The sequence below is a fragment of the Lynx canadensis genome, chromosome E1 (assembly GCF_007474595.2).
Source record: "Lynx canadensis isolate LIC74 chromosome E1, mLynCan4.pri.v2, whole genome shotgun sequence".
Classification (NCBI taxonomy): domain Eukaryota; kingdom Metazoa; phylum Chordata; class Mammalia; order Carnivora; family Felidae; genus Lynx; species Lynx canadensis.
Genome location: NC_044316.2, coordinates 18,407,796 through 18,422,452, shown reverse-complemented (window position 1 = coordinate 18,422,452; position 14,657 = coordinate 18,407,796). Strand labels below are relative to the sequence as shown.

Here is a 14,657-nt window from a genome sequence, read left to right as displayed (position 1 = left end):
GGTTAAGGACGCATCAAGCAAGACATTCCCGGAAGAAGGGCAAACTTGACGTGGGCTTTGAAGGATGAGCAGAAGTTTACCAGGGAGACCCAGGAAGAAAGAATTCCAGGCCTTTTTACCTTGCACAACATCGGCGAGGAAGGGGAAGGCCGTTCTGGAAACTCTAAGGAGTTCTGAAGTTTAGCCTTACACAAAATTTAGCCTTAGCCTTAGTACACAAGATGGGGAGAAGGGGACAGGCAGCGGGAAAAAACAGAGATGGCTAGTGGTGTTCACAGAAGAGAGTTAAGGGAGATTGTATACAGATCTCACTTTCTTGTTTCGTACCATTGTGCTTTCTGGTAGGCCAGAAGGACGAGGATAGGGAGCAGTGTGGGGGGTGCAGAATGTTCTCTACTGTCTAACTACCCTCACCCTATGGAGCATGGGCCTGGAGTCTTTGCTCCCGGATCACTGCCCTCCATTGCTTTGTGACCTGGGGCAAGATGCTTGCCCTCTCTGGGCCTCATTTTTACAGCTCGGAAGATGATTCCAGGCCTCTTTGTCTACCGGGCTTGCTCCAAGATTCCGAGCTAGTGTGTGGAGTACAAGCATTTGGGCTCCTGCCAGACCAGAGGCGACGGGTCTCATGCATGTCAGTTGGATAAATTGTGTTTTCCCAATGACTCCCAGACCACCAAGAGGACGCCAGAGCTTTCCCCCAGCCTAGGTCTCCTGTGGCTCCTGGTTTTAAATTGGGGACCTCCTGCTCCCTTTTAAGTAATGCTTTTCACGCGGAGAGCACAGAGTGCCCTCTCAGCCCCGCGCTCTCCTACGATTGTAGAGTGAGGTTGGTAGGGCCCTAACTGTTGACCCGTTGAGTCGTTGAGAACCCCGAGATGTGGTAGGGCAGGTAAGACCAAACTGAGGGTCGAGGTCTTTGCACTCTGGCCCATGCTGGCCGTCTGACCATGAGGCCCATGCTGGACTGCAACAGGAGGGACCGCTCCTTGCATCTCTGGGATCCTTGGGTAATGCAGACGTTCTCCTCCTTATGATTCTCTCTTGTTTTGTAAGTTCAGATTTGTCTTCAGCTTTCTGAATGTGGGTGGAGGGTCTCCCTTTCTTTAGAGGAGAGGGATAGACGTGGGACCCACAATGTTTAAATGGGTGTGATTTAAACTGTCTGCTGTGAAGATCAGGCAGACAACGGTGGGAACGTGGTCGTGCTAACACTGTCCACGTGGGACGTTCCAAACTTTTGAGTTGATGTTTGCTGAGGAATTTGTGGCGATCGAGGCGGTCACGAGTGGGTGTTGCGCAGAGCTGCCCGGCAAGGCTCAGGGCCCCGTGGATGCCCTGGGAGCCCCGAGTGACTCTCCGTGCACTGACCCTGCCTTCTTTACCAGATTGAAGTGTCACAACAAGTGTACAAAAGAAGCCCCTGCCTGTAGAATATCCTTCCTTCCACGTGAGTGTTCTGCCCTTTTCTGCTTTCTGGATTTGGGGGGGAATCTCCTCTGTAGCCTGGTCTGTTCTCTATTAATGGTTCCCCCTTTTCTTTTTAAATAGAACCTAGGCTTCGGAGGACAGAATCTGTCCCCTCAGACATCAACAACCCGGTGGACAGAGCAGCTGAGCCCCATTTCGGAACCCTCCCCAAAGCACTGACAAAGAAGGTACGCTGGGCGGCAGGAGAACCCCCCCTCTCGCCCTGGACTCCTCCCTGTAATGCAGAGATCTGGCCGGGAGGGGGGCGTGAAATCTGGGGTCCAGGACCAGAGGGTGGCCTTCAGGGATCCTGTCTTTCGCCGTGTCCCAGACTTCACGTTTATGTCCAGATCGTAGTTATGTGCCCACGACCTGCTTCCTCTATTTTGACCTAACATTTCCTGAGCACTTACTATGAGTTGGGAACTTTTTCCATTGGTATTTCTTTTGGTCTTCACAATGGTTCTAAAAATCACATACTGATTTTCCCTCCATTTCAGATGACGAAACTGAGCACAGGGCCCCCCCGTGAGAAAGGGGCAGGCCCAGAGCAGAAGTCTCCGTGGCTGCCCAGCCCCAAAGCCTGGCCTTAGTCAGGGTACAGCGAACATACCTTCAAAAGTAATATGTGAAGGTGGATTGTGTTTTTCAGAGCCTGGGCGGGGGCTTCTCTGCTAATACAGACAGGTGCCCTCTGCAGCCACACAGACTGTCGAGAGTCTAACAGACCTGTCACGGTCCAGGCACAGATGTGTGTGGTGTCGGCAAGATGCCCGTGCTAATGATGGCTTCTGACGGCAGCCCCCTGGTGACCGTGCAGCCAGTGGCCTCCCCCCAGGCTGCTGTGGGTGTGGCTGTGGGTTTTCAAGTGTGTTGTGTCCCAGCCCCATACCAGGGCTTAGCATGCTAGGCTAAGCCTTGCCTCATGTGACTGAGGGTCACACGACTGGCTTCTCCAGGGCCACGGTTGCCTTCTGTGGCTTGGGCCGGCCTAGGTAGAGGTTTGGACAGAAAGAAGAGAAGCAGGTAGCGTGGCTGATGATGCAGCTTGGGACGGTGTGGGGGGGGGGGGGGGGACTGTTCTGGAGGGACCATGGCCACATCTCCTTGTGCAACAAGGGAGGCCACTGCCTCAGGGGTGACCTCTCTTATTTGCCTGTCCTTATCTCCTGCCTCCCTCCACCTGTCATTGCATTTTCCCCCCCTGTGACATTCCCTCTAGGAATAGGGGTGTGGGGGTGAAGGACCACAGACCTGAGTTCCAGTCCCGATGAGTCCCCTTCCTTGCTTCTGTGACCTTGGGCAAATTCCCGTACCTCTCTGAGCCTCAGTTTCCTGGTTTGTAAAGTGGGGATGATAATGCTTCGTTCACAGGGTGTTGTGAGGGTAACAGGACAATGAACTCGTTTGTCAGGAGCAGCGTGTGTTGTCCAGCCTGTCACAGATTAGGCGCATTTCCTCGGGAGGGATGCCGGGCCCCTGACCTGCCACTCCCACCCTGCCAGCATTGTTTTCTTGTCTGCCCTCCGCTCTCCGGTAATACCAGGTGCACCCCTATTTGCACCGTGTCCCCATACCCCCTCGCTCTCCCCCTGTCAGTTCTTCCGGAACCCACTCAGGGCCCCTCCTCCTGCATGAAGCCCTCCTGCACGCACCTGCTTGGCCCTGGCCCCGTAGAGTTCTGGGTGGTGCCTTCTCTTATGTCACCAAGGGCACTGACCGCCTCTCATCCTTCCCTGTTTGTGGCCATAACACGAGCTAACCGTTACTGAGTGCCGAGGCGCCGTGCTGAGGGCCGTGCATTTGGCCTGTGTATCTCTCAGGGGCCAACCTGTCTTTCCACCCTCTTCTCCAGCCGCCCTGGCTCACACCGGCTCGGCCCATTCCCACCGCGGGGCTTCAGTGTCCACCGTTCCCTCTGCCCGAGACCCCCTCCTTGGCGTTTACAGCACTCAACCCTCAGGGAGGGCTTGCCCGAGTGCGGGCTGAGGGACCCCTGGCTGACGTCCTGTCTCCCCAGCGGAGGGGTGCTCTGGAGGGCAGGGCCATCATCTTGCTCCTGTCTGCTCCCTGATGCCTGCACTGGGCCTGGCACACGGTGGGCATGAGGAAAACTTCATATCAAACACTGAACACGTGAAAAACCGTGTGAAGCAGCAGCTGATACCCCATTTTATGGAGAACCGCTGTGGCTCGGAAAGGTGGGGGGATTCGAACGAAGTCACACAGGTGCTGAGTGGGGGAGCTGGGATTGTCTGCCTCGTAGTCCGTCCCCCTGCCCTGGCCGGCCTGGCCCTGAGGAATAGGATGGGACCTCGGTGGACCCAGCTCCCTTCCCATCCCACGTATGGCACCAAGTGGTGGAGGCTGTCCCTGGACTGTGAGGCCCGCTGCATAGCTTTGGAAGCTTCTGGAGTGCTCTGGACACCCCAGACGCCTTGGGCCTGTGGAAGAAAAACCTGATGAACTGAGCATTTAACCTAACTTGGCCCCAACTTTTTTTTTTTTTTTTTAAGATTTATTTTTAAGTAATCTCTACCTCCAACATGAGGCTTGAACTTAGAACTTTGAGATCAAGAGTCACATGTTCTCCTGGCTGAGCCAGCCGGGTGACCCTGGCCCCAATGTTTTTGACCAAGGAATTCCAACCCTGTCCACCAAGGGATTGGAGTTTGGGTCTGGGAAAGGGGTCGGGGCCAGGGTCCCACCTAACGCTGACTCCCCCGTAGCCCTCTCTCAGCTGGTCCTTTGACCTTGCTAGGGCCCAAACCACTGGGCAGTCCTAGCCAGTAGGTCTGCAGAAGAGTGAGGGGAGCATTTATCAGACACCACTGTGCACCACACACTAAATAAACACTTATCGGAGGCTGAATTTAATTCATTTTAAAAAGCCTGCTATGTGCTTGGCTCAGAGCCAGGCACTGGGGGGTATGATGAATAGGGTCCCTGTCTTCACAGGGCACACAGGACATTCTGCAGAAAACCATCCAAAATGTCTTCCCTTGACAAACTGTAGTTCAAGTGCCCTGATGAAAAGTGCTAACTTTTATGGGAGCATGAGGAGGAGTGTGGTCCTCGCTGGGCTCAGGAAAGGCTCCTGGGAGGAAAGTATGTTTGAGCTGAAGAAGCATGAGCAGGGGTCGCCTAGGGGATGGGCACTGAGGTGAGGGGACTCTCTGTGCCATCATCCCCTCAAATGTTAGGTAAAAACGTCAGGATGCCCCTAGCGCACCTCCTCGTTTTTAGGCAGGGAGGGGAAGGCCCCAGCGTGGGGGATGGGAAGCAGGCTGGGTAGGGCAGTGACAGTCCCTGCCCACTTCTGGCGTCTCTGGTCCTGCAGGAGCACCCTCCAGCCATGAACCACCTGGACTCCAGCAGCAACCCGTCCTCCACCACGTCCTCCACGCCCTCCTCGCCGGCACCCTTCCCGACATCGTCCAATCCATCCAGTGCCACGACGCCCCCCAACCCGTCTCCCGGCCAGCGGGACAGCAGGTTCAACTTCCCAGGTACCACACCCTCAGGTCTTTGCGTGCGTTCACGATGGGGTGGGATACCCCTTCTCGGCACGCCCTAGCAGGCTCAAGGTCAAACGCTGCTGCCACTAAGAGCATTTGCTGGGAGCCAGGCACTGTGCCAATCTCAAGTGCGTTCCGGTATTTAAACCTGATGAGCGCTCTGATGTACGTGCTGCTTTCGTACCCGTGTTACAGATGGGGACACTGAGGCTCAGAGGAAGTGGCTTGCCCACGTGAGAGAGAGAGCCAGGATCAAAGCGAAGTCTGTCTGGCACAAGGCCTGGGGTCTTGACACAAGCCCACGCTGCTGTCCCGTGTGTGGGCTGGCCTCTCGTGGGCACTGTTCACTCAGGGCTGCTGAGCTCCCAGGAAGCATGGCAGGCAGCCCAGGGAGCTGAGGCAGGCCCAGAAGGCCCCAGACTCTGCTGCTTACCTGCTCCGTGATCTGAATAAGCTACTTAACGGGAAGCTTTTGTTCCCTTTTCCATAAAGTAAGAGACCCTGTGAAGTTGGGGTTAGGTTATGCCCACTGTGCAGATGAGGACACTGAGTCTCAGGGGAGGTGCATGCTAGAGCCGACCTCTGACTCCACCACCGCCCCGGGCTCTGTAGGGCCGGGGTCTCCCTCCTCTCGGCCAGGCCTGGGGTGTCCCATATCTCCAAGAAGCAGAGTGGGGCCCACTCGCCTGTTTCAGGATGAGCCTAGGCCTCGGCCACCCTGGCAGCTCCTTGCAGTTGGCCTTGGCCCTCCGCGTATTTCGGATGGCAGAGGCCCAGAGGAGGGAGCAGCCACTGGGACACTCCAGTTTGCTCTGGGCCTGGTCAGGTCAGGCCTGGCCCTTGGGGCTCCAGGCCCGGGGGGACAGAAGCACAGCTTTTCCTGTGCCGGGGGACCCTCACGCAGCCTGCAGGAGGCCGGACAGCCTCTCTGGGCCCGTTTCACCAGGGGTTTCTTCTAGGGGTGCTGGGAGACCGAGATTTTGTAAGAATCTTCTCTTTTGCCTGTGCCTTCGCCTGAACACACACCTGGCTGGCTGGCTCTGTCCTGCCTCATCCTGCGCACACCCCTCTCCACCCCGCCCTCCCCAGGAGTGGAGCGATGGCCCATTGGAATGACCTCCTCTCCCATTCTGCTCCGTCATTATGCTCTGAAACTGGGTCTTTTGCTAAACGCCTAGTTTGGGTTTTTCTAAAAGGAAGGGCCTGTTTGAAAAACAATAGCCACAGAAAAAGCCCGTTTTGTGAGGTCAGTCAGAGCCGCTCAGCTTTCACTGTGGGGGAGCGAATCAGTTTATGGGGAAAGGCTGCCCGGTACCCCTGTTTTACAACACGACAGCTGTGTCAGAGTCCAGACCCCCAGCGCGTCCCCTTCAGGGGGACCCTGAAGACAGGTGGGTTTTTGTTCTGTTTTGGATGGTGAGAAAGTTTGCTAAAGCCTCATCACCTCTGGAGGTGAATGTGGGGCCAAGGGGGTGGAGACCATTCCTCTGCACTCGGCACAATTCCCTTTTCAGTATTTCACCCTTCTGGGCCTCCACACGTTTCACAGAGAAGTGAGCCTGGGAGGTGAATGCCGTCAGCCAGGTCTCTGCAGCAGTGGGGCCACGAGTTCCCAACCCCAGTCCTCCCGGGAAAGCCCCTTCCTGGGGTCTCCTGCCAGCACCCATTTCCTTCCAGTTCTTTTTCTCCTTCCTGCATGGATCACCCTGTTCTGCCCCACCCCACCCCGTAAGCAGCCCGTGCCCGGCCCCCCCTCCTCCTTCGTTGCATTTGCTGTTCTGTGTGTGTGACTCACCTCCTCTTCTGTTTAAAGCTGCCTACTTCATTCATCATAGACAACAGTTTATCTTTCCAGGTGAGTCCTTTGCATGGTTCCACTAACTGGCCCTTGCTGTGGCCCCTGTGTTCAGCCCACCTGGGCATACCTTCCCCCGGGTACCTCCATGGTGCCTGAGCCTCACATGCACCTATTTTGAGAGCTGACTGTGTATCACAGCTGGGAAAAGGGAGCGGGGTGGGTAGGCTTGAGGTGGGCCCTTCACAGGGGCAGTGACTTGCCCGGAGGGACCTTAGCCTCCATCCTGTCCAGCCTGTTGCACAAGGACTATAGGCAACTTATCCAGGGTCACACAACTGACAGGTGGCGGAAATCCAGTTTGCAGAAGGGAGGGACAGACCTTCTTGCTGATGCCTTATGGGCACCTGTTAACAATATCTTCTCCTACCCCGTGAAGAGGAAACTGCTTACAGAAAGGGAAGCCAATTTGGGGAAAGTCTGCAGCCTTCACTTGCTGGGGCTTCACCTGCCTGAGTGTTGCTGCGTGGCGCCATCTGCTGGCGATCAAGTAGAATGCAGCTTTATTTTAGAAATTTTCAAGGCGACAACTTTCAATCTCTTCTGATTGATTCCCTTCCAACAGAAACTGTTTTGTACACCTACTATGTGCCAACCTTCGCATTTGGCCATATTCATTCCCCCAAGGAGTTTTTGTGGTTAGTACTTATTTCTCCAGTTGAGGGTGACAAGCATTCATATAAGTAATCTGCAACTTTAATTCTTAATTTAGCCATATGAAGTCTCTCTGTGTTTAGACAAAGACTGTAGCTAGTTGTTTTTCTCATAGGTTAAACAGGCCTGTCTTGGCGTCTTGGTCTTTTGGTTATTCCAGGCTTTTCTGTTTGCCAGCCCAGCTCCATTAGGGGAGTGATTTGGAGCGTTTGTGAAGTTCTTACAGAACTATTAGTGTGGCTTTGCCTGGGCGTGAGCAGGCTGGCAGGGGTCAGGGCCCTGGGACTGGCCCCAGGAGGCTCTCCAAGCTGCCCCTGTGGTTTCACCCCCATTTTTGTTGTGGCTCCCCTCTAAGAGCCTCCCTGGTTACCAGCTCAAGGCCCAGTGTGCAAGGGAGTACTCAAAAGCATTGGGAAAACATGGCTGTCTTTCCAGAAGGATCCATCTTGCCTTGAAGATATGTTGGGGAAGGAGAGGGACTATATCCCTGTTAAAAACAAACATGGACACATTGTGGAGTAGAATGCAAAATACACTCTAAATGCTTAAGGAAAAGCATGAGGCCTCAGAGACGCTGTTCCCTCCCACTTGGGGTGCGGTGTGGAGACATCCCCTATGCACGTATTATCTTCTGTGGAAATATTTGAGCTGTGTTGGAGGGGTGGGAAGGTCAGGCTGCCCTGGGTAGTCTGTGGACACAGGGTAGTGGTATCTTGGGGGGGCCTTGGCCGAGGCTTCCAGGACCCAGATCCCCCAGGAATGGTGCATGTGTGCGTTTCCCTGGTAGGAAGGCCCACAGCCTCTATCAGATTCTCCAGGTCTGTGAGCTCCCAGAATGTGGCGATTCAGATGACCTCAGAGGTAGCCTTGGATAAAGCTTCAGAGAAAGCTTGAAGTGGGGGGAGGCGTTGATGGCTGAGTTGGGGGGCTCTTTGTCCTGGAAGGCAGGGAGAGGGTGCTGACAGCTCAGCCACAGCCACCTACGGTCTTTCTTCTTTTGTTGACAAAAGAGGAGGGAGTGAAGGGTCACAGAAGTAGCCACGGTTTTGGGGTTCCACACTGGGGTGACCGTCTGTCTGGTGTTCCCGGATGTGGGACTTTCAGTGCTAAAACTGGGAAAGCCGCAGGCTCAGGGTCAGCCCCACCTGCCCAGCCTTTGGGTTCCAGGAGGTGTGGACTGTGCGTTTCTTCCTCTCCCCTGAGAGCTGCTTCACCCTCGGCCCAAACCCGGAAGTCAAGGGGGGCAGGGCCTCTGGCTCCTGCCAGAAATTTCCAGCAGCTGAGCCAGACACCAGGTGTCACTGATGAGCCATCTGCAAGCCCTGCCCTGGGCCTCCGCTGGCCTCCCTGAAGGAGTCTTACTGCTTTCAGAGGATTGTTGCACCAGCTACTGCCTTTGAGCCAAGATGGAGAGTCTGACCCCCATGTAAATAATACGCAGTTTGCTTTTACCACTTGCTTATATGGGGTCATTTGGCCACAAGGAATTGGGGTTGACTGGGGAATCCCAATCGCGTACCTGCACAGAGCTGTGGGAGCAAAACCACGTGCCGTGGAGGTTGTGTCCATGTTCCGGTTTAGGAGAAGTGGCCTGGAGCTCACAGGTGCAGCGCTGGGAGGGGCTGGCTGCTCGGGGAGGCACCGTTCTGCTGCGTGCACTCTGCTGCGTGCACTTGATAAGCACCGTGTCCGTGAGGCAGCGGGGAGGAGGTCTCATGCTTTGTGTTTGCTTTTTGTTTCCCGCAGACATTTCCGCATTTCCGCAGGCGGCCCCGTCCCCTGAGGCAGCAGACAGTACCCGGTAGGCATCCCCCCCCTGCGTTCGCTTTCTTTCCCATGGGGACCTGCTAAAGCGGGACCCACATCCCTGACCACCTTCCACTCCACCTTTAAGTCTCTGAGCTCCTGCTCTGGGCCAGCCAGCGGGGGGCACTCCTTGGACTCACCCACTCCCGGGACCACCGACCTTGGCCAGAGGGTTTTGTCTGTCTCCTGTTGGTGTAGTCAACATTGGGACATATGTGAACCTGGAGCAGTCTTGTGACCCAAGACAGGTGGGCAGCGGCCACTCAGAGTTAGAGGTGCCTACTAAAAATAGCTCCTGTTTATGGAGCCCTTTCTCCACGTCCGGCTCTGCTGAGCCCTCTGCTCAGCCTGGTGGAGGCAGGTATTAAAGTAGTTGTCATCCTTGTACAGAGGAGAAAGCCCCCACGGAGGGGTTAAGACATTAGGGGTGCCTGGGTGGCTCTGGCAATTGAGCATCTGAGTCTTGATTTGGGTTCAGGCCATGATCTCTCTGTTCGTGGGATCGAGCCCCCCGTTGGGCTCCTCGCTGACAGTGAGGAACCTGCTTAGGATTCTCTCTCTCCCTTTCTCTCTGCCCCTCTCCTACTCATGTGCATGTTCCGTCTCTCAAAATAAATAAACATTAAAAAAAAAAAAAAGAACAAGAGGGGTGTCTGAGTGGCTCAGTCGGTTAAGCATCTGACTCTTGATTTCAGCTCAGGTCATGATCTCACAGTCTGTGACAGTGAGGGTCCTGCTTGGGATTCTCCCTCTCCCTCTGCCCCTCTCCCACTCGTTTTCTCTCTCTCACCCTCAAAAGAAATAATCTTTCAAAAAAAAAAAAATTGCACGAAGTCCCACGGGAGGTGACAGAGCCGGTTCTCAAGTATGATTTCAAGTCCCGCGTTGTGCTCAGAACCCCTGACTGGGCACCAGGTTTGAAAGGGTCTCAGTGGTTCCTGCCCACCCCTTGTCCCCCACCACCCTCAGGTTAGTCTAAAGAAGGCTGAGGCCGAAGAAGGGAGATGGGGTTTGGTCTTTGGCCTCCAGTCTGCTTCCACGACCTCCAGGCTGCCTTTCCCACAGCCAAGTGGGTCACAGTAAGGATGCAGGCCTGGTGGCCCTTCCTCGGACCTCACGATGGGGCCCTGCCCAGTTGAGAGCAGAGTGACCCGCCGCCAGGGTCTCCTTGACAAACCGTGTTTTACTCTCAGGCTCGACAACCAGCCAAAAGCAGACGTGTTGGAGGATCGTGAAGGGGAGGTGAGTGCGGGTGACGTGCAGCCCGGAGATGGTCCCTTCTCTCTCCCCTCCTCCTCGTCTCTGCGCGCATAGGGGTGTGGGGAGCGCGTGGGCGCCAGGCCCTGGGAAGGGCCCCGTCAGGAGCCCGCTGCAGCAGGTGCACAGCCTAAAAGAGTGATGAGGAGCACAGACCTTCTTTGTTTTGTTTTGTTTTGTTTTTGAGGTTAAAGTAAGCCCTTCATCCCCATGATTCCCACCCCTAGCCCGGAGGCCTGGGGCCCAGCCTGGGAGACTCTAGTTCAGTGAGTCTGGCTTGGGGCCAGGCATCTCCACGATGTCAAAGCCCCCCAAGTGATTCTGATTGGAGCCAGGGCCGAGAAACCACCGTCTACATCCTTGAACCAAAGTGTCAACCGAGCCGGGCTCCCAGCAACGCACTGGGGTTTAGACCGATTTACTCCTGCCCGGAGGACAGTCGGAAACTCTGTTTAAACAAAGAAATGCCCAGAAAGGATAGATGGGGGTGGACTCGTCTATGCCAGCGGACGCTAATTTGCTTTCCTAGCGGTTAGATGTCATTCATCAGTCGATCTTGGAGATTCGCGAGAAGGGCCTCGGGGCCCACCTGGGCCAGGCGCCACAGTTTGTGGATGAGGACACTGAGGCCCTATGGTGCCAAGTGACCTGCCCCCTGGCCACAGCAAGCCGGAGCAGAGCTGCGGCTAGAGCCCCTGCCTCTTTCTTCCCTTACCTGGTTGGGGCTCTGGGCAGGGCGAGTTGGCTGAGCCCAGCTCTGCTGGCCCTCCCTATCCCTTCCCCCTCCTTCCAGGCCGAGGAGACAGAGGCTGGCAAGTCAGAGGCCGAGGACGACGAGGACGAGGTGGACGACTTGCCGAGCTCCCGCCGGCCCTGGCGGGGCCCCATCTCTCGCAAGGCCAGCCAGACTAGCGTGTACCTGCAGGAGTGGGACATCCCCTTTGAGCAGGTGGAGCTGGGCGAGCCCATCGGGCAGGGCCGCTGGGGCCGCGTGCACCGAGGCCGCTGGCACGGCGAGGTGGCCATCCGCCTGCTGGAGATGGACGGCCACAACCAGGACCACCTGAAGCTGTTCAAGAAAGAGGTGATGAACTACCGGCAGACGCGGCATGAGAACGTGGTGCTCTTCATGGGGGCCTGCATGAACCCACCCCATCTGGCCATCATCACCAGGTAACCTCGCCCCGTGCCCTGTTATTTGTGTGGCGGTCTTAATGTGGAGAGGTACAACGGGGAAAACCAGAATGGGGTCTGATTTCCCCACCACATAACCCCATTGACATTAAAAAACAAAAGAAACAAAACGATGCCTAAGGACAGAGAATATCAGGTGTTCCAGAAAGGTACAAGATGAAAGCTAGTCTCCTCCCACCCTGCCTGGGTGCTTCTCCCCGAAGGTGGATATACTGTAAACAGATGCTTGTCACGCCTTCTGTTAAAATAAAGAAATTTGTATACACTCAGGTTTTTCAAGTATCCATTCCTTTGTAAAGATAGCACAGGTCCGGGGCGCCTGGGTGGCTCAGTCAGTTAATCCTCTGACTTCGGCTCAGGTCATGATCTCACGGTTCGTGGGTTCGAGCCCCGCGTCGGGGCTCTGTGCCGACAGCTCAGAGCCTGGAGCCTGCTTCGGTTTCTGTGTCTCCCTCTCTGCTCCTCTCCCGCCTGTGCCCTCTCTCTAAATAAATAAATATTAAAAAAAAAAAAAAAAAAAAAAAACAGGTCCCACTGGTTCGCACCTGCTTTCTCCACTTGAGCGCAATCTTTAATGCTCACCCCACATTCCTGGCACATAGTTGAACCCAGTGGTGTGCTCGTAAACACTGAACCTTCGATTCCTGGGTGGTGGGGAAGGAAGCCCTTGTTTGTGCATGGGTCAATTCCTGTGGTGCGAATACTCTCCCCCCAGCTGATTTCAAGCTGCCACCATGACTTCACTGAAAGCAGGCTAGGCTCTGACGGATCCCTGGTTGCCCCCAGTATATTCAGCCCGCCCTCTTTTGCTGGGCACTTTGCTGTAATGAACATCTTTGTTTCCATATGTTGGTGAACTTCTGTGAGTACTTGTGCTGGGCGAGAGTGTACGAATGTGGTGGTCTGATGGGCATTGTCTGTTTCCATCCCAGAAAGTGCTCACCCGTCCCCCCCAGCCTTCGGTGCATGACTGTCCATTCCCCCAGCACTGAGCGTGGGAGGCTGAAACGTTTTGACATTCAAACGGTTGTTGTTGGGTGTTCACCTTTTTTTTTTTTTTTTTTTACATTTATTCATTTTTGAAAGAGCACAGGCTGGGGAGGGGCAGAGAGAGAGGGAGACATAGAATCCGAAGCAGGTTCCCATTTCTGAGCTGTCAGCACAGAGCCCAACGTGGGGCTCGAACCCACAAACCATGGGATCATGACCTGAGCTAAAGTCGGACGCTTAACTGACTGGGCCACCCAGGCGCCCCGGGTATTTACTTTTAAAATCAGGAACTGCAAGGGGCACCTGGGTGGTTAGGCACCCAGTTCTTGAGATTTCAGCTCAGGTCTTGATCCTCAGGGTCGTGAGTTCAGGTCCCACATTGGGCTCTGGGTGTGAAGCCTATAAATGAATGAGTAAATGAATAAATATATATAAATATATAAATAAATGTATAAATATTAAAAAATAATAAAAATAAATGAAAGATTAAAAAACCAGAAACAGTAATGAGAGGTTAGTGAAGGCATTTTGGAATATATACGTGGAGGTTTCAAGAAGAAACTAGAAATCACTCTAATCCTATCAACCAAGAGCCCACTCATTAACATTCTGATGATGTTCCCTGTAGCCAGACCCGGTGCTTTGAAAGAACCTTCAGCACCATCCCTCCATTCACCCCATCCGTCTCTCTTCACCCCTGCCACGCCATGAGAATCTGAGTCTGCTTAAAGGGACTACACATAACAAAACATCCATTACCAGATTATGCTGAGGGCATTAGAACACAGACGAGGAACCATCAGCCACTATCCCAGACCCCTCGGCCGGTTCTCCAAGTCTCCGAGGCTCTAAGAATCCTATCTCCTTGGAGAAGTTTCCTAAAACTAGCTTCTTCATGAGATGCCTTAACTGAACTTTTCCCAGGAACAGGGGAGTGAGCTATACATTCTCTCCGGGTCCTTGCTCAGCCCAGGTTTTAGGAGTCAATGCAGGAGGAGGCCTGAAAATGTGAGCCCATTTTCCAATAATCACTCTGACACCCCTGATGATGCCACCCTCCTCCTGCACACTCCTATATGGTAATGAAATGTCTGTGATCAGAAAACAGCAAAAAGATCGTGCACATCATCATGGAGAGCCCCAAATGTCGTCCAGTTGTAGTCCTAAAAGACCAGATTCTTCCTTGAGTTTGAGGGGGCACGTTCCCGCCTTGAATCCCCCCAGGCTGGGCTGCTCTCTGGGTTGCCACGAGCCTTGGTGCACTGGGTTTCCTGTTCTGGGGTGGGCAGGCCCTGGGCCTCAGGAAACAAGGTGCATGTGTGTGTGATTTTGCACGCTCAGGCCTGGCCAGGAAGGAATGGGCGTCAGGCTTGGGTAAGAGCAAGGATTCCGGTGCTCACCAGTCCAGGGGATGGAGATGGTCCTCCAGAGGCTGGGGGCACCACTCTGGCCGCAAGGGCCGGGGTCGAGCTGCGCTGGCCCCACACCTCTGTCTGACCCCACCACTCTCCACAGCTTCTGCAAGGGACGGACATTGCACTCATTTGTGAGGGACCCCAAGACATCTCTGGACATCAACAAGACCAGACAGATTGCTCAGGAGATCATCAAGGTAAAGGATGAGCCGGCTGGTCCCGGGGTTCCTGGCCTTCCTCCTGCTCCGTCTCTTCCTGTAGCTGGAGCACCTCAAGGGTGGGCCCCCGTCTCCTTCCCTCTGTCCGTGTCTCATCCACTCAGAGCCAGGAGCTAGACGCCCAGTCTGTGATGACGGATGAATTGGAGCACGGCAGGCTTTAAGGGTTTGAATCCTGGTCGCACCAGCTGTGTGACTTTGGGCGGGTCATTGAGCCTCTCTGAGCCTTGACTTCCTCTTCAGTAAGCCAGTAAGATGGGGCTTCCAATATAGCCTCCCC

The 14,657-nt window shown here is 54.8% G+C and overlaps 1 protein-coding gene across 7 annotated transcripts in view; it reads left to right on the top strand.

Moving 5' to 3' along the window:
- Positions 1 to 14,657, top strand: part of KSR1 (kinase suppressor of ras 1) — a 162,556-nt gene that overhangs the window by 129,287 nt on the left and 18,612 nt on the right. For 6 of the 7 annotated variants that reach the window (XM_030294745.1, XM_030294747.1, XM_030294751.1 and 3 more), the window contains 8 exons: positions 1,389 to 1,450; positions 1,552 to 1,658; positions 4,811 to 4,979; positions 6,802 to 6,843; positions 9,244 to 9,298; positions 10,497 to 10,545; positions 11,354 to 11,733; positions 14,260 to 14,356. In XM_030294745.1, coding sequence (XP_030150605.1) covers positions 1,389 to 1,450; positions 1,552 to 1,658; positions 4,811 to 4,979; positions 6,802 to 6,843; positions 9,244 to 9,298; positions 10,497 to 10,545; positions 11,354 to 11,733; positions 14,260 to 14,356 — 961 coding nt within the window. The remainder of the gene's footprint in view (positions 1 to 1,388; positions 1,451 to 1,551; positions 1,659 to 4,810; positions 4,980 to 6,801; positions 6,844 to 9,243; positions 9,299 to 10,496; positions 10,546 to 11,353; positions 11,734 to 14,259; positions 14,357 to 14,657) is intronic. The other variant, XM_030294746.1, reaches the window with a different exon arrangement.